At 48.2% G+C, this 26,452-nt stretch overlaps 1 protein-coding gene across 1 annotated transcript in view; it reads left to right on the top strand.

Moving 5' to 3' along the window:
- Positions 1 to 8,188: 8,188 nt before the first annotated feature.
- Positions 8,189 to 26,452, top strand: part of LOC141046816 (uncharacterized) — a 35,329-nt gene continuing 17,065 nt past the window's right edge. Inside the window, exons 1-2 of the mRNA XM_073541438.1 lie at positions 8,189 to 8,455; positions 25,796 to 25,914. Coding sequence (XP_073397539.1) covers positions 8,392 to 8,455; positions 25,796 to 25,914 — 183 coding nt within the window. The 5' untranslated portion in view covers positions 8,189 to 8,391. The remainder of the gene's footprint in view (positions 8,456 to 25,795; positions 25,915 to 26,452) is intronic.

Genomic DNA, 26,452 nt, shown 5'->3' with positions numbered 1-26,452 from the left:
CTCTTTCAGCCTGCATATTCCTCCTTTCTCTAGTGCTAGCAGACATACTGTACATACAGATGCATCTCAGAAAATTAGAATATCATCAAAAAGTTTATTTCAGTTCGCCAATAGAAAAAGTGAAGCTCATTATATAGAGTCATTATAAACAGAGTGATCTATTTCAAGTGTTTGTTTCTGTTAATGTCGATGATTATGGCTTACAGCCAACGAAAACCTAAAAGTCATTATCTCAGTAAATTAGAATACTTTATAACACCAGCTTGAAGAATTATTTTAAAATCCAAAATGTTGGCCTACTGAAATGATTGCTCAGTAAATGCACTCAATACTTGGTCGGGGCTCCTTTGGCATCAATTTCTGCATCAATGCAGCATGGCATGGAGACGATCAGCCTGTGGCACTGCTGAGGTGTTATGGAAGCCCAGGTTGCTTTGATAGCAACCTTCAGCTCGTCTGCATTGTTGGGTCTGGTGCATCTCATCATTTTCTTGACAATACCGCATAGATTTTCTATGAGATTAAGGTCAGGCGAGTTTGCTGGCCAATCAAGCACAGTGATATTGTTTTTAAACCAGGTATTGGTACTTTTGGCAGTGTGGACAGGTGCCAAGTCCTGCTGGAGAATGAAATTTCCATCTCCAAAAAGCTTGTCGGCAGATGGAAGCATGAAGTGCTCTAAAATTTCCTGGTAGATGGCTGCACTGACTTTGGTGTAGATAAGACACAGTGGACCTACACCAGCAGATGACATGGCTCCCGAAACCATCATTGATTGCCGGGCCATTACGGCCATGTGAGCGGATCATGATATGTTTCTAGCTCTCTCTCTCTGTTCTTTCTTTCCCCTCTTTCTTTCTCTCTGTTCTTTCTTTCTTTCCCCTCTTTCTTTCTTTTCTCTCTCTGTTCTTTTTTTCCCTCTTTCGTTCTTTCTCTCTGTGTTCTTTCTTTCCCTTCTTTCTCTCTTCTTTCTTTCCCCTCTTTCTTTCTCTCTGTTCTTTCTTTCCCCTCCTTCAGACCTACTGATGACTACCCATTCCTGCTAACACATGTGGGGACAAATGACACAGCAAGAAACGACCTGGAAACCATCTGCAGTGACTTTGAAAACTTAGGTAAGAAAGTGAAAGAACTGGGAGCGCAGGTGGTCTTCTCTTCCATCCTCCCAGTGGATGGCCATGGAACAAGGAGGTGGAATAGGATTCTGCAGGTGAACAACTGGCTACGTCGATGGTGTCGTCAGCAAGGATTTGGATTTCTGGATCACGGAGTGAATTACCTATACGATGGACTCAGAGGCGTAGCTAGGGTTTCGGTTGAGGGGGGGGCGAAACTTCTGAGTGGGCCCCAAACTAGGTAACTTTGATTACAACTCAGTGACGCACCCTAATAGTGGATGTAGGAGATGACTGCGCTGTTACTGAAAATAATCCCTATATAAAGACCAACGTGGATATTACCGCAATATGGTCAGTGATAAATCCCAGTCCTGCAAAACATATGTGATTACTGCACAGGTATAGTTGGTGTCTTACCGCTGACGTTCTTTCTGATGGAATCGGTCACTTTTCACGTCTTTTCCATCTGGCCCAGACCGACATGACAACTCCTCCAGCCAGGACTCGGCTACAGAGAATACAATAACGACACGTTTCACTTCTCATATTCCAGCCCCATCACCATGTATCCCCAACCTGCACAAACCCATCATCCTGCTGATACCCCAATGCTGAGCCGCTGCTGCCGTATGTGTCCCTATTAGAGCACCTGATACCCCAATGCTGAGCCGCTGCTGCCGTATGTGTCCCTATTACTGCACCTGATACCCCAATACTAAGCCTCTGCTGCTGTATGAGGCCTTATTACTGCACCTGATACCCCAATACTGATCCGCTGCTGCCGTATGAGCCCCTATTACTGCACCTGATAAGCCAACACTGAGCCTCTGCTGCCGTATGTGTCCTTATTACTGCACCTGATACCCCAATACTGAGCCGCTGCTGCCGTATGTGTCCCTATTACTGCACCTGATACCCCAATACTGAGTCTTTGCTGCCGTATGTGTCTTTATTACTGCACCTGATACCCCAATACTGAGCCACTGCTGCTGTATGTGTCCCTATTACTGCACCTGATACCCCAATGCTGAGCCGCTGCTGCCGTATATGTCCCTATTACTGCACTTGATACCCCAATACTGAACCTCTGCTGCCGTATGTGTCCCTATTAATGCAGCTGATACCCCAATGCTGAGCCACTGCTGCCCTATGTGTCCCTATTACTGCACCTGATACCCCAATACTGAGCCACTGCTGCCGTATGTGTCCCTATTACTGCACCTGATACCCCCTATACACACACGGCTCTGCTCCACATCCTCTATACACACGCGGCTCCGCTCCGTACACCTTGTACACACCTGGCTCCGCTCTGTACACCTTGTACACACACGGCTCTGCTCCGCACACCCCGTACATACGCAGCTCCGCACCATATACCTCGTACACTTACGGCTCAAATCCGTACACCTTGCACACACGGCTCCACTCCGTACACGCCGCACTCACACGGCTCTGCTCTGTACACCCCGTACACACACGGGTCTGCTCTGTACACCGCGTACACACTTGGCTCCGCTCCGTACACAAACAGCTCTGCTCACCCCATACACACACGGCTCTGCTCCTCTGTATACCTCATACATGCATATCTCTGCTTCGTACACCTACACACACGGCTCCGCTCTGTACACCTCATACACACACAGCACTGCTACATCTGTAGGGTCGGTAGGCCGGGCTGGGGGGGTGATCCCTCTGTATACCACGCAGTGACGCACAGTCAAAAGGTGGAGGAAGATTTCGGGTGCAACAGGTCCAAGTTTATTTCCCGCCGTCCGACTGACGGCCCTCACGATACACCGCAAATTCTCTTCACGGCCCTCCGTGTCCAGGCCCCGTTACACACACACCGTACTTATCACCAGGGACATAAATACACGTACCGTCCCTTTTCGCTTAACGACGTTCCTGTCAGCTCGGTCACTGTGGCCGCCTTAGGCCCGTTCACCAACAGTAATTTTTCTGGTCAGGTATCGTCTTCAACACGGTATGTGCTGCCCCGGGACCTCGTCTGTACTGCGGTACTTTATGTCAGGACCACCCCCCGACTTCCTTTCTCCTCAGTCCCCTGGTTAGGTTTTTCCTCACAGTGCAGCAACTGTCACAGTCTCCTCGTCACTTGAGCTCCCCCTGGGGACTGGAATCTTCTGGAACCCTCCTGTCAAATTTATAGCTTTCCCGGTTCCCTGTAACCCCGCCCCCATGACCAACGGTTTCTTAGCCCTAAGCTGATGTCAAGTCCTATGCTCACACTCCTCCCTGCCCTCTAATGTCAATTCCAGGTACTGCACGCCACCTACACTTTCCTAGCTGTTTTCCCTTCTGTCAGAACTGACATCCTGCCTGACAAGTGCAAACCCCTTTGAAACCTGACCAGTCAGTCTGTCCGTCAGGTCACCTTCCCTACACATCCACCCTGTAAACCAATCCTGACCCCACACAGAAACTTACTTCACCTCATCCAGCACCATGACAACCAGCACAGCAGAGCCCTGTGCTGAAGCCCCTGATCATGTGACCCCCTGACTCCGCCCCTCCTATGACCTCATCACAGGTCCTGTGCGCACAGAAAAGCTCATAACGACGTTGCTGGCTGTGAGGTGGGGGGCCCACTGCTGGCATCGGGGCCCCCCACCGCCTTCTCAGGGGCCCATAGCGGCTGGGCGGCAGAGTAGGGAGATCGATTTTCCCTGCTCAGCCATAGAATGTAACTGTATGGGCGTGCTGTGCACGCCGATACAGTTACAGTAGTGTAGCTCACCCCCTCTGCGCCACCGGTAGATACGCTACTGGATGGACTACTTGCTAAAGATGGGGTGCACTGTTGTGAATGAGTCACCGTAGGAGGCAAAAACAACTGCTAGCTAAGTCAGAAAACCAGAGAAGTTGGCAGCTATCGGATTGCAGAACCCTGAACCTATCAACACAACTAGCAGTAGCCGTGGGGGGTTCCTACGATGCCCTAGACCCCTCGATCACAGCCGGAGGACTATATAGCCTAAAGACAGAAAGGGAAATCTAAACTGCCCCAGAGCAGACCCCAAAGCAAAAGGCAGCCCCCAACATATAATGACGGTGAAGCAAGAAGAAAGAACACTAACACAGACAGAAAGATAGACTGAGCAAAGACGGGGCCCAAGCTAACTAGATAGGAAAGGACAGGAAGGCTGCTGTCTGCAATCCGTGAAAAACCCTATGAAAATAAGAGCCAACAAACTGACAGTGAAAAAGGCCCTGAAGACGCTAGGCTTCAAAAAGGCTATGTCAGTACTCAGGAATATTCTGAAGACAGAGCAACCGGCAAAAGGAGATTCAGCTCACCCCAGCAGGGAATGGCAGAATCCAGAAAAGCAAGGCAAACAAAAACAAAACACAAATGCTAACAGGCAAATCAGAAAACTTAGCTTTAGAGGAGCAGGAATCAGACTGGTCTCCTAGAAGTCCACAGAAAAATCACCCGCAGGGCAGAAGGGCGTCGGCAGCCTTATATCCAGTCTGTGACTCCACTCAGCCAGTCATCATCATTAGGTTCAGGTGCCTGATAATCAGGCTCATTACCTTCCTTTACCAGAATAGGGAGTTCACCAGACCTCAGTGACGAAGGGGAAAATGAACTCACAACAGTGCACCTTACGAAGACTGGAAAACATGTATTTGGAAGTCGCCTTGCTACACTTATAAGGAAAGCTTTAAACTAGAACAATGTGGGAAGGGAAGCAAAAGGCCAGAAAAAGCCATACACCTGACAAATACTATTGAGAACTCTGCTATTTGAAGTAGAAAGGAAGAACAAAGACAAAAGAATCTAAATAATAAAAATATTGGAGAAAGAGAAACCAATCACAAACTAAAATGTTTCTATACTAATGCACAAAGCATGGGCAACAAACAAGGAGAATTGGAACTACTAACGCAAGAAAAGAAATATGATGTCATTGGAATCACAGAAACGTGGTGGGACAATACACATGATTGGAATACAAGGCTAGAAGGATACAACTTATTTGCAAGAAACAGACTTGATAAACGAGGAGGAGGTGTCGCATTGTATGTTAGAAACACGTATATCTGCACAGAGACTGGGAGTTCTGTGGAAACTGTTTGGGTAAGAATACAAGGACAGAACAATGGAAAGGACACCATTGTAGGCATTTACTACAGGCCGCCTGTGCAAGCTGAAGATATGGATGAACTCTTTATGCATCAAATGGCCGAGTTCTCCAAAAAATATGACATAGTTATCATGGTAGATTTCAACTATCCAGACATTTGTTGGGAATCTCTCTCAGGCAAAACTAACAGGTCAAGGAAATTCTTATCCTCTCTTGCTGACTTTATCTTCCAAAAGGTAGGGGAGAAAACAAGGGGAACTGCTACCTTGGATCTAATCCTTATAAACAGGGAGGAAATGGTTGAGGAGGTAAAAGTGGCTGGGACCCTAGGAGGTAGCGACCATGCTATTTTAGAATTTTGGATAACTAGAGGAGGAAGACCTGTGAAGACTCAGACGTCAAGGTTAGATTTCAGAAAGGCAGATTTTAAGGGATTCAGAAAGAGATTTGGAGGGATCCAATGGCTGGATATCCTAAAGGACAAAAATGTCCAGGAAGGATGGGAAATCTTGAAAAATGAAATTCTCAAAGCACAATCGTTAACAATTACGAAAAGAGGGAAGAATAGGAAGTATTTAAGGAAACTAGGATGGATGAACACAGAACTTAAGCACATGCTTAAAAGGAAGAAAGAAATGTTTATAAAATGGAAAGAGGGAGGCATAACTAAAGAAGAATATAATGCTGTCTGCAGAACCTGCAGGGCACGAATCAGATTACTAAAGCTGACAATGAATTGAGGCTTGCAAGAGACGTCAAAAGCAATAATAAAGGATTTTGGGGATATGTCAAAAGTAAAAGAAAAGTCAAAGATGCTATAGGATTTTTACAGGATGAAAATGATGAAATGGTAAGACAGGATGCTGGGAAGGCCGAACTTTTTAATTCCTACTTTGCATCTGTTTTCTCTCAGAAAGGAAATGTAACATCAACTATTCTTCAGTGTCCTATTAAGGGAATAGAAGAATCGAGGATATCTATAAACAGAAATATAGTGAGAAAACACTTAGCTAACCTAAATGAATTCAAGTCTCCAGGTCCAGATGAATTACACCCCAGAGTACTGAAGGAGATAGCAGAAGAAATTTTTGAACCGCTCTCCATAATCTTTGACAATTCGTGGAGAACAGGAGAAGTCCCAGAATACTGTAGAAGAGCAAATGTTGTTCCAATCTTCAAAAAGGGGAAGAACGTGGACCGAGGCAACTATAGGCTGGTGAGTCTGACTTCGATACCAGGAAAGATCTTTGAACAAATTGTTAAACAACATGTATGTCAGTACCTGGATAAGAATGAAGTGATTAAACAGAGTCAGCATGGGTTTGTAACTAATAACTCATGTCAGACTAACTTAATTTCCTTCTATGACAGAATCACTGATTGGGTGGATCATGGAAATGCTGTAGATATAGTATATCTTGACTTCAGCAAAGCATTTGACAAAGTATCTCACTGTATTACGCCGGAAAATACAGTACTGATGTAAAATACTGACCAAATACTGAACGTGTGAATGTGGCTTTAGGCTAGTTTCACACATCCTGATATTTCCGGTACCGGAAAAAACGGTACTGGAGATATCCGCGTGTGTAATACGTGTGGCAACTGTGTGCCGCCCATGTGCCGCATCAGTACCACACGGACGGCCGCCGAGGAAAAAGTGCTACAATAAGCACTGTTCCCTGACCAGGGGCGCACCTAAAATGAAGCAAGTTGATCACTTCGCCTCAGGCGGCATTGAGTCCCTGAAGACAAGTGTAAAGATCGATGTTTCAAATATATTCCTGTTTAAAAGTGTATGTATTTTACATGTGCGTCAGGATAGGCTAGTATAGAGTAAACCAGATTTATTTATACTGATTTTACTATGGGGGGGACATTTTGTAGTTCGCCTCAGGCAGCAGAGAGGCTAGGTTCACCCCTTTCAGTGTGAGCCGAAATGTCGCTACGCCATGTGGGTCTGAATAAATCTACTCTTTTACCTGAAGTAAATGGAGTGTTGCCTTCCTTTCTGTGGACTTGCGCAAGTATTGGATGAACTGCGGAGAAGGCCTGTGCACCCACAATAGTAGTGTTGTGCTGTTACATTTTTTTTTTATCTATCTATCCAGTGTCGGACTGGGGTGCCAAGGGCCCACCAGTAACAGTGACTTTGGGGGCCCAATTTTCACTTGCGTACTAATATTACACTACCCTCGTTCACAAATGTACCTATATCTCTATATAATAATAAACTGGGTAGTTTGGTTAATGAATGATGAGATGCTGCGTTTTTCTGTACAGAATAAATCATACAAATTATACCAAGTACTACCCATATAGTGAGGTTGGGGGCCCAAGTCTCCACAGGTGCCCACCAGGGGATTCCCCCTGTTCCCCTATGGGCCAGTCCGAAGTCCGAGCCTGTATCTATCTATCTATCTATCTATCTATCTATCTATCTATCTATCTAATATCTATCTATCCCATAGCTATCTATCTATCTCTCTATCTATCTATCTATCTATCTATCTATCTATCTAGACCAGCACCTCCTAGTGTGAACACGTGCAAGCTACAAAAACTGCACAATATAGAGAAAAAGAATACAGCAGCACATGTACATGAATCTAGGCCATGTGAAAACACAGAAAAACATTAAAACCATTCAATTTAGATATTGAGGATTATTATCTAAATTGAATGGTTTTAATGTTTTTCTGTGTTTTCACATGGCCTAGATTCATGTACATGTGCTGCTGTATTCTTTTTCTCTATATCTATCTATCCCATATCTATCTATCTATGTATAATCTATCCCATATCTAGCTCTCTATTTATCTATCTATCTATCGATCTATCTATCTATCTATCTATCTATCTATCTATAGAGCTCAAGGAGGTTGAAAGAAATCTACAGTGTTAGAAGCTGAAGTGCTTTTCTTTCTGCTTCATCCTTTGTTCTGAGGCCAATGTATCTGAGCACAGAGCATGTCTCTGTAGATGAGCAGCCATTGGCTGACCGGCGTTCATCTCAGCATCATCAGCCGGCTGTTAATACATCCCCTCAGCACAAGATACGCTCAGCATTCCTGGTGATGAGCTGCACAAAGCCCATGGCTTCCATGCCCTTCTTGGAAGAATTGTCCTCCTCTCTGTAATTTGTGCCTGGTTTAAGGATGGCAGCAGTGAGCCAGTCTGAGCCCCTGCGCCAGCCCTGCCTCTACCACTCCAGCAGCAAAGGTAGATACTCTGCTAATTCAGCATCTTGCCTGTTTCTGCATTTGATGTGTCATTATTGCATCTTTGTTGTGATGGTGCACAATGTTATGCGTAAAACCATGATATACCCTGAAGCGGTCAAGTTTGTCACAGAAGTGTACAATAGATTGTGTAACACAGAAGCTTCCTAGCCCTGATTTCTTTCAATGTGCCAACATATTCTGCGAACAAGCATCTAAAATTGACCATTTCACACGTTGAGGATTTCTTCTGGTACCTGCTATTTAAGTTAGTGCTTTTAATCAATTACGATCCCAAAAATGTTCTTGACATGTCGTGATTTAGTATCTTCTGTACAGTATGTCTTTATTCCTTGTCTGCAGTTACCTAGGCTTGTGTCATGTGTTTTAGGGAATATGTGCTCAAGAAGAACTTACCTAGATGTGACTATATCCTAATTCTGAAAATTGGAGATATTCTGATATAGCGCTTCATGGCCCCTAATCAGTTACCTTTTTTTTGTCAGTTACTTTTTCTTCTCCTTTTCTTTGTTGCTCTTTTTGTGGGTTTATGAATTTTGTGCAAAGATTCTCTTCCTTTTCTTTTACCTTTTTGCAACTTTTTTAGAGTAAAAAGTGTCATGATGCTTTTAAAATGCTAATATAAAAGTCTTCAACTGTAAAACAAAAAATTGCAACGTTTCCAAAAGTAACAAATAATTAATTAGGCTAAAAGATCTGGACAAGGAAAACTATACATACTGACACAGTAACATTAAGCTAAAGGGGTTGTCTGGAGAAAAAAGTTATCATCTGTTCTGTAACGTAGCTACCAGGGTGGCAGAGGGTGCGGTCACCCCGAGCCCACTGCTCACAGGGGTCCACCTGGAGCTACACTACCCTTAAAGGGAACCTGTCACCAGGTTTCGCCAATATAAGATACAGCCACCCCCTTTCAGGGCTTATCTACAGCATTCTATAATGCTGTAGATAAGCCCCCGATCCGACATGCAAGAGAAGAAAAATAACTTTTATTATACTCACCAGGGGCCGGTTCAGTCCGATGGGTGTTGCAGGTCCAGGTCCGGCACCTCCCATCTTCTTGCGATGCCACCCTCTTGCTTGCTTCATGGTTCTCTGGCATTGCGCTCCTGCGCAGGCGTACTTATCTGCCCTGTTGAGGGCAGAGCAAATTCCTGCAGTGCGCAGGTGCTGGGCCTCTCTGACCTTTTCCGGCGCCTGCGCAATGCAGGTGCAAATAAAAAAGTCACTAACGTATCAAAAATTGGTCCCATTCTCATCCAGATAAGTGGTATAATTTTCTCTCACTTGTCATCTATGTGCTGTCCGTGTACCATCCGTTTGTTTTACTCAGCAGCTATTAATCATTTACAGGACCATTTACAGTTTCCTATGGTACAGAATTGTAATGTATCAGTAAAAATGGGATGCCACTCTGATGGTTCATATGGTATATGCAGATCTGCACTGCCTCATTGAATAACATTGGTCCGCATGCAATCCCTTTTTTTCTCGCATTGCACTCGTCCAACATATACTCTAGTGTCAGCGAGCTCTTTCAATCAAAAGGCACAAAAACTGGAGTATCTTGAAAGGGACAAAACAGATGGGGGTTAACTTTTCCCAATGCTTGTATTTATTACTTAGCTGCCCAAATCCAACAGTTGAAAGGATGGTATCAGGGAAATTACCAGGTGAAAAGTGGACATTTAGTCAAACAGATATCTCCTTGGCATATATCTATTTATTTTGTAGAGGCGGGAGGGCGGGAGCAGGACAACAACATCCCATTTACCACCATTGTCAATGATATATAAAGTGTGGGACAGAGGGAAGAATTTGCCAAATGGTAATGGTTACACAGTGGTCATGCCACTCTGGTACAATCCCCTGTTGCCAGAGTTCATGAAGCTGGAAGGTTGTTCTGAGTGGGAAGAGAGCAGGATTGCTACTCTGGCTCAAATCCAATCCGGTAATATTTTGAAGAATTTTGTAGATTTCTGCAACTCAGACATGCCTACACAGCTCATCCTAAGGCTAAAGACCAGGCCGTATGGCATAAACATATGGTTGAATGGGCGTTGGCGGAAGGACAACGAGAGGCCTTATTTCTAACGTATATGAACTTCTGTTAACTGCATACCTAAATAAGTTCCCTCTTACTATTAAACCTCAATGGGAAGCCGATGTGGGAGCGACACTGGAGGATCAGTAGGACTCCATATTAGGCTTAGCACCTCTTCTTTCCGAGGCTCAAAGGTTGGTGCAATTATATTTGATTCACAGAAAATACAAAACACCAAAATTTCCACATCGAATTGGCGTAACAGAATTATTGGTATAGTAATAAACCCAAAATATGTAAATGAGGAGTCCTGATGAAGAGGTCTTGCGCGACCTCGAAACGCAGTGACCCTGTAAATCTGTTTTATGAATACATTTTTATCTACTGGAAACCATAGTGGATTCATCAGCAGCAGCGCAGGAGTGACAACTCCCTCCCGATCGTTTCGCATTTTTTGGTCTTTCTAGTGATCGATGTCCTTTCAACAGCTGATATCTTTCTCATGCCAGTTACATGTTGCTCTGTAGCTGTCATGGTCACGTGTGTCTGGACGCAGATGTTTCCGCAAGGCGAACCCATAACACACGTGACCCTGACATTATCACAGGCCCTACAGTTTTTTTTTTCTGGTGAGCCTTGGCCATGTGGAGACCTGTTAGTAATTGCTGCCGGGCCTCACTGAGGTGAGTGGGGAGCAGGCCCGGATTGGCAATATAACCAACCGGGCATTTTCCCGCTGGGCCGCTGTCACGTGGGCCGCGGGTGGCCGCTTGCCAGCTGCTGCGGCCACTGTTGCTCCTGCCGCCGGCCCTCTGCGGGCACGGCGGTGATAGTTTCAAGTTCCTCCCGCACTGCAGGGAGATAAGCCGCCACGCCTCCCCCCACGCCTTAGCATGAGACCCCCTCCCCTCCGCAGCCACTCACAGCGTCGCACTCGCTTGCCTGCTCCCTCTGTTCGCAGGACCTGTGATGAGGTCACAGGAGGGGAGGAGTCAGGGGGTCACATGATCAGCAGGAGCCTTTGTCCAGACCCCCGATCATGTCACCCCTGACTCCGCCTCTCCTGTGACCTCATCACAGGTCCTGTGCGCTCAGCCTTGCCTCTACCGTCTGCAAGACTCTGCTTTGCTGTTGTCATGGTACTGGTTGAGGTATGTATGTGTGGGGTCAGGATTTACAGTGTGGATGTAGCAGAGCCGTGTGTGTACGAGGTGTACGGAGCGGAACCGTGTGTGTACGAGGTGTACGGAGCGGACCCGTGAGTGTACGAGGTGTACGGAGCGGAGCCGTGAGTGTACGAGGTGTACGGAGCGGAGCCCTGTGTGTACGAAGTGTACGGAGCGGAGCCGTGTGTGTACGAGGTGTACGGAGCGGAGCCGTGTGTACGAGGTGTACGGAGCGGAGCCGTGAGTGTACGAGGTGTACGGAGCGGAGCCGTGAGTGTACGAGGTGTACGGAGCGGAGCCCTGTGTGTACGAGGTGTATGGAGCGGAGCCCTGTGTGTACGAGGTGTACGGAGCGGAGCTGTGTGTACGAGGTGTACGGAGCAGAGCCCTGTGTGTACGAGGTGTACGGAGCGGAGCCGTGTGTGTACGAGGTGTACGGAGCGGAGCCGTGTGTACGAGGTGTACGGAGCGGAGCCGTGAGTGTACGAGGTGTACGGAGCGGAGCCCTGTGTGTACGAGGTGTACGGAGCGGAGCCCTGTGTGTACGAGGTGTACGGAGCGGAGCCGTGAGTGTACGAGGTGTACGGAGCGGAGCCGTGAGAGTACGAGGTGTACGGAGCGGAGCCGTGAGTGTACGAGGTGTACGGAGCGGAGCCGTGAGTGTACGAGGTGTACGGAGCGGAGCCGTGTGTGTACGAGGTGTACGGAGCGGAGCCCTGTGTGTACGAGGTGTACGGAGCGGAGCCGTGAGTGTACGAGGTGTACGGAGCGGAGCCGTGAGTGTACGAGGTGTACGGAGCGGAACCGTGAGTGTACGAGGTGTACGGAGCGGAGCCGTGAGTGTACGAGGTGTACGGAGCGGAGCCGTGAGTGTACGAGGTGTACGGAGCGGAGCCGTGAGTGTACGAGGTGTACGGAGCGGAGCCGTGAGTGTACGAGGTGTACGGAGCGGAGCCGTGAGTGTACGAGGTGTACGGAGCGGAGCCGTGAGTGTACGAGGTGTACGGAGCGGAGCCCTGTGTGTACGAGGTGTACGGAGCGGAGCCGTGAGTGTACGAGGTGTACGGAGCGGAGCCGTGAGTGTACGAGGTGTACGGAGCGGAGCCGTGAGTGTACGAGGTGTACGGAGCGGAGCCGTGAGTGTACGAGGTGTACGGAGCGGAGCCGTGTGTACGAGGTGTATGGAGAGGAGCCGTGTGTACAAGATGTACAGAGAGGAGCCGTGTGTACGAGGTGTACGGAGAGGAGCCGCGCGTGTACGAGGTGTACGGAGAGGAGCCGTGTGTACGAGATGTACGGAGCGGAGCCGTGTCTGTGTACGAGGTGGAGCCGTGTGTGTACGGGGTGTACTTAGAGGAGCCGTGTGTATGAGGTGTACGGAGCGGAGCCGTGTGTGTGTACGAGGTGGAGCCGTGTGTATGAGGTGTACGGAGCGGAGCCGTGTGTATGAGGTGTACGGAGCGGAGCCGTGTGTATGAGGTGTACGGAGCGGAGCCGTGTGTATGAGGTGTACGGAGCGGAGCCACGCATGTACGGAGCGGAGCCGTGTGTGTACGAGGTGTACGGAGAGGAGCCGCACGTGTACGAGGTGTACGGAGAGGAGCCGCACGTGTACGAGGTGTACGGAGAGGAGCCGTGTGTACGAGGTGTACGGAGAGGAGCCGTGTGTACGAGGTGTACGGAGAGGAGCCGCGCGTGTACGAGGTGTACAGAGAGGAGCCGCGCGTGTACGAAGAGGAGCCGCGCGTGTACGAGGTGTACGGAGAGGAGCCGCGCGTGTACGAGGTGTACGGAGAGGAGCCGTGTGTACGAGGTGTACGGAGAGGAGCCGTGTGTACGAGATGTACGGAGCGGAGCCGTGTGTGTGTACGAGGTGTACGGAGAGGAGCCGTGTGTACGAGGTGTACGGAGAGGAGCCGTGTGTACGAGGTGTACGGAGAGGAGCCGTGTGTACGAGGTGTACGGAGAGGAGCCGTGTGTACGAGGTGTACGGAGAGGAGCCGCGCGTGTACGAGGTGTACGGAGCGGAGCCGCGCGTGTACGAGGTGTACGGAGCGGAGCCGCGCGTGTACGAGGTGTACGGAGCGGAGCCGCGCGTGTACGAGGTGTACGGAGAGGAGCCACGCGTGTACGAGGTGGACGGAGTGGAGCCGTGTGTATGGAGTGGAGCCATATGTGTACGGGATGTACGGAGAGGAGAAGAAGCCGCCCTCCTGGTTGTGTGGAGGCGACCAGCGAGTGTATATTTCCTCCATTTCCCGTCCCCTTCTCCTCCTGGTGTGTGCAGCAGGTGCGCTGCGGGGGAGTAGGGACAAGTCTCAACCCTCACTATTAACCAACCCTGGGAGGCGTAGACCTCATGGTAAAGAGGGTTGGAGGGTGGTGTCCCGTGGGGAATAGCGGGGGTGTGAGTGTGGTGACACAGGGGGACGCCTCTGTTGTCGAGTCCAGAATGAGTTCACGAGTGTACGAGGTGTACGGAGCGGAGCCGTGAGTGTACGAGGTGTACGGAGCGGAGCCGTGAGTGTACGAGGTGTACGGAGCGGAGCCCTGTGTGTACGAGGTGTACGGAGCGGAGCCGTGAGTGTACGAGGTGTACGGAGCGGAGCCGTGAGTGTACGAGGTGTACGGAGCGGAGCCGTGAGTGTACGAGGTGTACGGAGCGGAGCCGTGTGTACGAGGTGTATGGAGAGGAGCCGTGTGTACAAGATGTACGGAGCGGAGCCGTGTGTGTACGAGGTGTACAGAGAGGAGCCGTGTGTACGAGGTGTACGGAGAGGAGCCGCGCGTGTACGAGGTGTACGGAGAGGAGCCGTGTGTACAAGATGTACGGAGCGGAGCCGTGTGTGTGTACGAGGTGGAGCCGTGTGTGTACGGGGTGTACTTAGAGGAGCCGTGTGTATGAGGTGTACGGAGCGGAGCCGTGTGTGTGTACGAGGTGGAGCCGTGTGTATGAGGTGTACGGAGCGGAGCCGTGTGTATGAGGTGTACGGAGCGGAGCCGTGTGTATGAGGTGTACGGAGCGGAGCCGTGTGTATGAGGTGTACGGAGCGGAGCCACGCATGTACGGAGCGGAGCCGTGTGTGTACGAGGTGTACGGAGAGGAGCCGCACGTGTACGAGGTGTACGGAGAGGAGCCGCACGTGTACGAGGTGTACGGAGAGGAGCCGTGTGTACGAGGTGTACGGAGAGGAGCCGTGTGTACGAGGTGTACGGAGAGGAGCCGCGCGTGTACGAGGTGTACAGAGAGGAGCCGCGCGTGTACGAAGAGGAGCCGCGCGTGTACGAGGTGTACGGAGAGGAGCCGCGCGTGTACGAGGTGTACGGAGAGGAGCCGTGTGTACGAGGTGTACGGAGAGGAGCCGTGTGTACGAGATGTACGGAGCGGAGCCGTGTGTGTGTACGAGGTGTACGGAGAGGAGCCGTGTGTACGAGGTGTACGGAGAGGAGCCGTGTGTACGAGGTGTACGGAGAGGAGCCGTGTGTACGAGGTGTACGGAGAGGAGCCGCGCGTGTACGAGGTGTACGGAGCGGAGCCGCGCGTGTACGAGGTGTACGGAGCGGAGCCGCGCGTGTACGAGGTGTACGGAGCGGAGCCGCGCGTGTACGAGGTGTACGGAGAGGAGCCGCGCGTGTACGAGGTGGACGGAGTGGAGCCGTGTGTATGGAGTGGAGCCATATGTGTACGGGATGTACGGAGAGGAGAAGAAGCCGCCCTCCTGGTTGTGTGGAGGCGACCAGCGAGTGTATATTTCCTCCATTTCCCGTCCCCTTCTCCTCCTGGTGTGTGCAGCAGGTGCGCTGCGGGGGAGTAGGGACAAGTCTCAACCCTCACCATTAACCAACCCTGGGAGGCGTAGACCTCATGGTAAAGAGGGTTGGAGGGTGGTGTCCCGTGGGGAATAGCGGGGGTGTGAGTGTGGTGACACAGGGGGACGCCTCTGTTGTCGAGTCCAGAATGAGTTCACCAAATTTATGACAAACAAATGTGTGCAATAAACGTTCAGGTCCGGACCTGTGTGTGAACGAGCGTGTATGGGTGCCACCAAAAAACATCTTGTGGAAATGTGTTGTGGAGTCTGATCAGCTCTTAGCAAACATGCACATACATAAACTCGTTCCCCAGGTCGGCGCTGTGGAGATGAGTGGTGCCTCCAAAACGAACTTTATTGCCTATACCAGCGGTGTGTTTGTCATAAACCTGAAGTGTCAGGTAATGGTGGGGTGAACTCAGGGTCTGGGCGTCCCCGCTGTAGGTGTTTCCCTAATGAGGGGTGGTCTTGAGGGTCCAGAGGCCCCTCATTAAGGAGGGGGTACTGTCATGATCTGACAGTTTTATATTGCACTGGGTGAACTTTTTTTAGGCCTCTTTCACACATCAGGTTTTCGGCGTCAGGCGCGATCCGGCGCTTTTGACAGAAACCGGATCCGGCGAAATGCAATGCCGGATCCGGTTTCCCCCCCATTGACTTGCATTTGCGCCGGATCGCGCCGGATGGCCATGCGTTTCATCCGGTTTTCGCCGGATCCGGCAATGTGTCGCGATCCGGCGTCTGGAAAAAACGGCTACTGTAATGTTTTTTGTCTCCGGCGAAAAAGCCGGACACGCCGGATCCGGCGCGTCCGGCTTTTTCACACAATGAAAGCCTATGAGCGCCGCAATGCGCCGGATCCGGCGAAAGCCGGATCCGGCGGCCGGATCCGGTTTTTTGGTCTGAGCATGCTCAGTAGCTCTGCCCACAAGACATATATAAAAGCAAGACAGTGGGACCCACAGCCACACCCAACATGCCACCCAAGAAAGCAACCAAGCGAAGCAGGAGAAGGCAGGAGACCACTGCAGCACCATCAGCACCACCACCACCCCAAATGGAGCAGCAAATAGAACATGCTGAGGAGGGGAGGCCAGCAGCAGATGAGAGACGGTAATTATCAAATCACCCATTCCTCCAAACTAGGGCTATTGAATATCAAGATATTCATTGGCCCTTTGTTTCTCTTTATTCAACAGCCGCCCAATAGATGCAGCAGCAGCAGCAGCAATGGCAGCAGCTGGAACACCACTCACAGGCATGGAGTGTGGCCACCAGGAAGACAGCACATCATCTTCTGGGAGCCCTCCCTCGCATCGTCAGCGTTTGACGGTAAGTTTTTATTTCCAAAATCCATCTTCTCTGTAATATATGTCTATTCATTGCCTTTTATTTCAAAACAGGAATCACAAGATGAAGAGGAGCTCCCAGAAGAAGAAGGAAGGGGTGGACAGACACCTGGAGTGGGCTCACAATTGGTAAGTTTTTTGCATCAAACGCAGAAACACAACATCACACTACACACAACACATAGAAAACAATGTTCTGCAGACCACACACAGCAAACAAATGCCTACATCCAAAGACATAACATTTTTTGTTTTCTTCTCTAGTCTTCCCAATCTGGTGCTCGGCCAAGAGGTCCTCGCAGTGCCTCCCCGGGTCGTCGGCGACAGCAACGCGGCGGTCACCAGCGTGTAAGTATAAATATTTTTGCTTTGTTTTTTTGCACTTTTTATTTCATTTCTTATGTGGAGGCTAATTATGTTATTTTTGTCTTTTTCTTTAACAGCCTTCACAGCGTGCTCCCGACTCTGACGGTGAGGATGGAGGACTCGATGTGGACCACCTCATCGATCTCGTCAGAGAAAGGGAGCCGCTCTGGAATATGGCTGACCGCCGCCACGCTGACCTTATCGTTACCCGACGACTCTGGGAGGAAATCTGTTCGCTCCTTGTGGGCCGCTGGGAGGACCTCGATGTTCGGGCCCAGATTACAGAGCGTAAGTATATACAGTACCGGTTGCTTGATGTAAACCAGTGTTTCCCGAACTCCAGTCCTCGTGGTCCCCACGGATCATGTGTTCAGGATTTCTATTTACTATGGAAATCCTGAAAACATGACCCCTGGGGACATGAGGACTGGAGTTTGGGAAACACTGATGTTGTATACTAACCACTCCTTTCTCGTTTCAGGGAACAGAATTGTGAATCGGTGGCGGTCTGTGAGGGATCGTTTCAAGAAGAAGTTCAATAAAGAGATGCGGGCCCCGAGTGGATCTGGAGGACGCAGGAGCAAGTACAAGTACGCAGAAGCCCTGTAGTTCCTCCGGGAAACAATGGTCACCAGAGGGTACTGGGCGGCAGCGGCAGAGGGGTCAGGAAAAGACTTATGCGCCAGAGTTCTTGCATCTGAATGCATCTTTCCAGAACTGTCTAAAAGTCTTGTCAGAGCAAATCTCCGCAGGCTATCAGCAGATCAACTCCAGCATTCTGGAGGTGAAGACACTTCTGCAAAGCATGCATTCAGAAGCAAGATCTTCGCCAAACCACACCTTTTTCAGGTCTGTTGTGGAGCGCATGGAAACGCTCTCTCCTGCCCAGCAGATGCATGTAATGCATTCATGCCACGCTGCTCTCCAGCAAGTTACCTCCCAACCTCCTCCTCCCACCACAGTAGTTCCTCCACCTGCACCCCCTCCAACCACTTTCCATCCTCCCCCTCCTATTACATCTACACCCCCTCCAGCCACTTTCCATCCTCCCCCTCCTATTACATCTACACCCCCTCCAGCCACTTTCCATCCTCCCCCTCCTATTACATACCATCCACCTCCAGCCACTTTCCATCCTCCCCCTCCTATTACATACCATCCACCTCCCCAGCACCATCCACCTCCCCAGCACCATCCACCTCCCCAGCACCATCCACCTCCCCAGCACCAGCAACCTCCCCAGTACCAGCAACCTCCACAGTACCTGCAAACTCCCCAGTACCAGCAACCTCCCCAGTACCAGACATCTCCCCACTTCCAGCAACCTGCCCGTACCAGACATCTCCCCACTTCCAGCAACCTGCCCCGTACCAGACATCTCCCCACTTCCAGCAACCTGCCCCGTACCAAACTCCTTCCCCATACAACTTGCCATCAACATCATCTGCTCCTACAGTCCCTGCCCAACCCTCCACTCCACCACCCACCACCTCTTCTGCTTCCCACATGTCCACCCATTCTGTAGTTTTTTCCACACCTTCACCTCTAACTGTTCCTTCCCCACCACGATCCCAGTCCTCTCTCCACACTCCCAGTGTCGAAGTGTCCCGCAGCCCCTACAGCAGTATTTCCACCACACACTACACAGATTTATAATGTGTGTATTTAAATAAAAATGACCAGTTTTATGGTTTCAGTTTTATAGTTTCAAAGTTTTATTAAACAAGTTTATTAAAATTTTAAAAAAGTTTACTAAAAAAAACATTTTTCAATAAAAGTTAAATTATTTTACACTGGTTGTCTGTCATTTCTTTCTGCGGCGAAAAATGTTAAATACAGGGTATTTAAAAGGTGAAATGGTATTCAAAACTAGGTATATAACTGTGGGTAAATTTTAGCTTTTTGCCACAGTTGTGTTCCTGGTTGTGTTTGAAGCAAAGTATTTCAAATAAAAAGTTGTGTTTATTGTTGGTGATTTCCTAACAATGTACACAACTTTTGTTAAAAGGTGAAATACTTTGCATAAAACACAACCAGGTACACACCTGTGGCCTAAAGCTAAAAATAGAGACCATGACAAGATAGCCAACTTTGGTTGGCAAAGGTATATACTGTTGGTACAGAAGGTACACAAGTTTGGTTGGGCACAAATCTTTCACACTCTGTCATCCTGCCAGTGTACTCTGCCTTGAGGTGACATAAAGTATAGTGCAAAATTGTCCCTCATTACTGAAACCGTCACAGAACTTCTAGTGGTAATGTCATGGTAATCTTGCAAGGTGGTTTCTTCAGAGGTGTCCTCAATGGAAATGGGTTCCTTGCAGATAACAAAATTGTGGAGTACCATGCACGCTTTGATCACCTCGTCCACAGTTTCTGTCTTGAGGTTGATCGCAGTCAATAGGATCCGCCATTTGGCTGTCAGAATACCAAAGGTACATTCAACCATTCTTCTTGCTCTTGTGAGGCGGTAATTAAAAATGTGTTTTGGTCTTGTCAATCCTCTGCTAGAGTACGGTTTCAAAAGGTGTTCTGACAGCTGGAAGGCTTCATCCCCTACACAGACAAATGGCATAGGTGGACCAGATGTTTGCGGCAGCGATCTAGGTGGTGGGAACTGGAAGGTGTTTCCATACAGTTTACGCCCCATGGCAGACAGTTTGAAAACTTGAGAGTCATTGGAGCGGCCATAGGCCCCAATATCAACCGCAATAAATTTGTATTCCGCGTCAGCGATGGCCATGAGGACAATTGAAAAATATTTCTTGTAATTGAAATATTCCGATCCCGATCCAGCTGGCTTTACAATGCGGATATGTTTCCCGTCCACAGCGCCCAAGCAGTTTGGAAACTGACATATCTGTTGAAACTTGTCAGCAATTTCAATCCACCTCTCTGTTGTGGGCTCTGGTAAAAACTCTTCAGCTAAGGAGTCCCACAGTGCACGGCATGTGTACTTCACAATTCCAGATATGGTGGAAATCCCGAGTCTGTACTGGAAATGCAGTGACAAAAGGGATTCTCCAGTTGCAAGAAATCTGTGGGGAATTAAAAAACAATAAATTAGTTTTAAATCACAGCATTACATACCAAAACTGACCTATAACACTTGGAGATACAAACTACCACCAACAAGATTGCAGTGAAAGTGTGCTCTGATGCGATCATATCCAATAAATGTGGCTTACCTTAAAGTCACCATCAGACGCTCTGCGGGTGAAACAGAGAAGCGGCAATAGGTGTCCGCTTTTCTTATGAGGTGTGCAATGCGCTCCACCAAGTAATCAAAATTCTCCATTTTCATCCTAACATATCCAAAAAATTTATCCGGGTTTCGTCGAAGGTCCATGCATAGTGTAGAATAGACCCCACGCGTCATTCTCTTGGCTGTGATGGGGTGGATCCACAAACGTCATCTACGATGCCTGATGCGCTGCTGTCTCGCTCTCTCCTTCTCCAGAACAATCACCCTCAAACGATTTGCCTCCGCTGTAAAATCCGCCAAATTCTTCAAAATATTTCCAATGACAACATCCATCTTCGCCAGTAACTTGCTCTTCTCTCCAACCTGCACTTTCTCCTCTACAACCTGTCAAAGAAGGGCTGTAGGAACATGCTATATATAGTTTTCCAGTAGCCAATCCCGTTCGGAAGGCCACAAGGGTCAATTTTAAAAACCGGATCCGGCGTAATCCGTCGAAAAACGGATAGAAAAACGGATGAACCGGATGAGACGGATCCGGTTTTGTCTGTCAAGAAAAAGACGGATCCGGCAGAAAACCGGATCCGTCACATCCGGTTTTACGAAACATTTGCCGGATCCGGCGTTCCGGCACGACGCCGGATCGCGCCTGACGCCGAAAACCTGATGTGTGAAAGTAGCCTTACTTTGGAAAGTTCCAAGGTGTCTTGACTGTCCCCGGTGGTGGTTAGTGGTATTGCACTTTAGGTTTTTGTGCACGTAATTATGTATCAGGTGTGACACCCTATAAAGGTGTGCTAGGGGTGTGCAATCACTGCCTGTGATATTGTGAGATTGTTTTCACTCTGGGGGAGAGCCTGGAGGAAGGATGGAGCTGGTGAGGAGTCCTGCGCAGCTTAGCCAGGGGGGACGTGTTTCAGCTATGGTGTCTGGACGAAGGGCTGGCATGGCGTGGTGGGGTCGCAGTGATGGTGTCAGCGGGAAGTGTCTGCATTAGTGTTCATAGAATCATAGAATCATAGAATCGTAGAGTTGGAAGGGACCTCCTGGGCCATCTGGTCCAACCCCCTGCTCAAAGCAGGATTCGCTAAATCATCCCAGTCAGATGTCTGTCCAGCCTCTGTTTGAAGACTTCCATTGAAGGAGAACTAACTTGCTGTATCGGAATTCCGATACCGACTTCCGATATTTTTTCAATATCGGAAGTCGGCATCGGAATCGGAAGTTCAAAGTTGATTGACAGCCTGATGTCATCATGATGCGCGGTGTGTGCGCATCATGATGCGCCGTCATTTCGGGCCTTCCGGGGGTCTCTGCCGGCCTGCCGGGGGGCTGTGCCGGCCTGCCGGGGGGCTGTGTGGACTGCCCGGGGTCTGTACCGGCCTGCCGGGGGGCTGTGCCGGCCTGCCGGTGGTCTGTGCACCCTGTGGGGGTCTGTACCGGCCTGCCGGGGGGCTGTGCCGGCCTGCCGGTGGTCTGTTCACCCTGTGGGGGTCTGTACCGGCCTGCCGGGGGGCTGTGCCGGCCTGCCGGGGGGCTGTGCTGATGTCCGGGGGTCTGTGCAAGCATCGTCCGATGGGACTACAAGTCCCATCTGGCGATGCCTGCTACCATGACAGTGATTGACACATTAGCCAATGATGGGACAGTAGTAGTCCCATCATCCGGCTAATGTGTTAAATGTTAAAAAAAAAAAAAAAAAATACTACATACATACTACATGCATGCTACATACATACTACATGCTACATACATACTACATACATACTACATACATACTACATACATACCACATATATACTACATACATACTACATACATAACATATATATACTACATACATACTACATGCATGCTACATACATACTACATGCTACATACATACTACATATATACTACATGCATGCTACATACATACTACATGCTACATACATACTACATATATACTACATACATACTACATACATACTACATGCATGCTACATACATACTACATATATACTACATGCATGCTACATACATACTACATGCTACATACATACTACATATATACTACATACATACTACATACATACTACATGCATGCTACATACATACTACATGCTACATGCATGCTACATACATACTACATGCTACATGCATACTACATGCATGCTACATACATACTACATGCTACATACATACTACATATATACTACATACATACTACATACATACTACATGCTACATACATACTACATATATACTACATGCATGCTACATACATACTACATGCTACATACATACTACATATATACTACATGCATGCTACATACATACTGCATGCTACATGCATGCTACATACATACTACATACATACTACATGCTACATACATACCACATATATACTACATACATACTACATACAATACATTCATACAATACATACATAGACATACAGTACATATAACATAGAGTAACATACTTACCAATACTTGTCACATTGTTCCCCGAAGCCATTGTCTTTTACGGAATAAATATTAACATAACAAACCACAAAAATACTCACCCACGATCCGAAGCAGTCCACGAGTGTGTCCCACGACGATCTTGGGTAGAGAACTGCAGCATCAGCTGCACACAATGGCTGCACACAATGGCTGCACACAATGGCATAAAGTGAGACTAGGGACTTTTTTTTTTTTTTAAGTGGCGGAGGAATACAGTGCGGAAGGATACCTACCTTCCGTCATTGGATTCCTGCAGCCCGTAGAGAACGGCAGCAACAGCTGATGCTGCAGTTCTCTACCCAAGATCGTCGTGGGACACACTCGTGGACTGCTTCGGATCGTGGGTGAGTATTTTTGTGGTTTGTTATGTTAATATTTATTCCGTAAAAGACAATGGCTTCGGGGAACAATGTGACAAGTATTGGTAAGTATGTTACTCTATGTTATATGTACTGTATGTCTATGTATGTATTGTATGAATGTATTGTATGTAGTATGTATGTAGTATATATGTGGTATGTATGTAGCATGTATGTAGCATGCATGTAGCATGCAGTATGTATGTAGCATGCATGTAGTATATATGTAGTATGTATGTAGCATGTAGTATGTATGTAGCATGCATGTAGTATATATGTAGTATGTATGTAGCATGTAGTATGTATGTAGCATGCATGTAGTATGTATGTAGTATGTATGTAGTATATATGTAGTATGTATGTAGCATGTATGTAGTATGTATGTGGTATGCATGTAGTATATATGTAGTATGTATGTAGCATGTAGTATGTATGTAGTATGTATGTAGTATATATGTAGTATGTATGTAGCATGTAGTATGTATGTAGCATGCATGTAGTATATATGTAGTATGTATGTAGCATGTAGTATGTATGTAGTATGTATGTAGTATATATGTAGTATGTATGTGGTATGTATGTAGTATATATGTAGTATGTATGTAGCATGTAGTATGTATGTAGCATGCATGTAGTATATATGTAGTATGTATGTAGCATGTAGTATGTATGTAGCATATATGTAGTATGTATGTAGTATGTATGTAGCATGCATGTAGTATATATGTAGTATGTATGTAGCATATATGTAGTATGTATGTAGCATGTAGTATATATGTAGTATGCATGTTGCATGCATGTAGTATATATGTAGTATGTATGTTGCATGTAGTATGTATGTAGTATGTATGTTGCATGTAGTATATATGTAGTATGAATGTAGCATGTATGTAGTATGAATGTAGCATGTATGTAGTATGCATGTTGTATGTATGTAGCATGTAATTTTTTTTTTTTTTTTTTTTTTTTACATTCAACACATTAGCCGGATGATGGGACTACTACTGTCCCATCATTGGCTAATGTGTCAATCACTGTCATGGTAGCAGGCATCGCCCGATGGGACTTGTAGTCCCATCGGACGATGCCTGCACAGACCCCCGAAGCCTGCACAGCCCCCCGGCAGGCCGGCACAGCCCCCCGGAGCCTGCACAGCCCCCCGGCAGGCCGGCACAGCCCCCCGGCAGGCCGACACAGCCCACCGGAGCCTGCACAGCCCCCCTGGCAGGCCGGCACAGCCCCCCGACAGGTCGGCACAGACCACCGGAGCCTGCACAGACCCCCTGGCAGGCCGGCACAGCCCCCCGAAAGGCCCGTACAGACCCCAGAGAGGCTGTACAAGGGAAAAACAGGATTTTTCTTATTCCGATACCGGAAGTCCCATAGACTTGAATGGGACTTCCGGTATCGGAATCGGCGATACCGATACTTTTTTTTAAGATCGGCCGATCCATTCCGATCCGATACTTTGAAGTATCGGACGGTATCGCTCAACTCTAGTCTGCATGGACTGGTGGAGTGGCGACTATGGAGAGTGGCACTCACCATGTGGGACTTGGCTGCTGAGCTGGACTCAAGCATGCTTGACTTCGTGTCAGAAGCTGAACTCATCCTTGGGACTCTGGTACTAAGCAGCTGCAACTGGTGGTGGACTCTGCTCCGAGGCTGCACTAAGGTGAAGGATCCTGTTATGGTGATGGATCCAGGTGGAGGAGAAGATGCACGCAGGTGGTGGGCTCTGTTGCTAGGAGCGTACGCAACAGAGCAAAGCTAAGTGGTGTTTCCCCTGTATTGTCTCTTTCCCTCATGTGTGTTATTAGTGCAGTGGTGGGATTAGTTTCCGCACCGACCTATTCCCTAGTGAGGGTTTAGGTTCAGGGCGAGCTAGGGCGTTGAGGTACGCGTGCGGCGCCCGGTGCGAAACCGGCATAGGGAACGTTAGGAGTGCAGGGACACTGGCTCAGGGGAGCTTAGGAGGTCTCCACGTCCCCCATTCCCTATTGCAGGGCCCACCATTGTTGATGTTTCCCAGGTCCCCCTTATTATTTAAATTCGCCGTACTGGAGGTGGGGTTTCCAGATTTTATGTATAACGTGTAATTCCCAAATTCGCCAGGTGGAGGCGGCGTATCCACCTGCACGTTTTATTATTTAAATGCGCCCCACTGGAGACGGTGTTTCCAGGGTCACGTGTGTTATGGGTTCGCCTTGCGGAAACATCTGCGTCCAGACACACGTGACCATGACAGTAGCAACTATATAAGGTGAGTGGATCCCATTCCTTGCCACCTTTTTGTTACCAGTTAAAGACCCTATTGTGCTTTCTTTCTTTCCCAGTTTCATTGTTTGTAACACAATTAGGAAACACAGATGCCTAACATTGTACCAGTCAAAGATTTTACAAAGATTCCCTAATTCTAGCATCATTTGTCACCCATAGGGATCAAGCATGTGTTTATCTACGAGTCATATGTGTGTAATAAGTGGAAATGAAATGACTTTGTCTTAACAGTCAAATTATGTTTGTCTTGAAGTCATTGTCAATGTGAAGAAACCGCTGCAGCCCGTTCAGATGAGTTGTAAGCAAGTTGCACTGGAAATGTTTTCTCTGTGTTCAGAGCTTGATATTTTGATCAGAGGAGAAGTCCAGCAGGTGAGTACGGGCAAAACACATTGCAATGATACAAATGTAAGGTTGCTTTCTTGACTACGTTGACCAATGTGCTTTTTAGGCTATTTTCAAATGTTTGTAATAGATTGTATTATTTATTCTCTTTCTATTTAAAAGAGCATTGCTGAAATTGCTGTTATTTATTATGTTTACTTATATTGCGCCACAGCGCTTTATAGACATCATCACTCCCAGGGGTCCCCAACCTGTAGCTCGGAAGCCACATATGGCTCACAGGTTCGTTATGTGTGGCTCACGACTGTCTAACAGCTTGGTGCACTAGCAAACAGCTGTTAAAGGGAATCTGTCACCCATTTTTTGTGATATCAGGTAAAGATATCACACAATTGTGCGTCCCATAAGTATTCTAGTAGTACCTTCCATAGCCCCGACCCCCCACCTTTGATGCAAAAATACCTTTTTAATCTGTCTTTCGGTGTATGCAAATCTCCGCGGTCCGGTCTGATGGGCGGGGCTTATTCTCCCCCCCCTCCTGTCTTGCCCTACACACAAACCGGTT

The sequence above is a fragment of the Dendrobates tinctorius genome, unplaced genomic scaffold (assembly GCF_039654945.1).
Source record: "Dendrobates tinctorius isolate UK_male_01 unplaced genomic scaffold, ASM3965494v1 ptg000121l, whole genome shotgun sequence".
NCBI lineage: Eukaryota > Metazoa > Chordata > Amphibia > Anura > Dendrobatidae > Dendrobates > Dendrobates tinctorius.
Note: the sequence above shows the minus strand (reverse complement) of the source record. Positions and strands in the feature narration are given on the sequence as shown.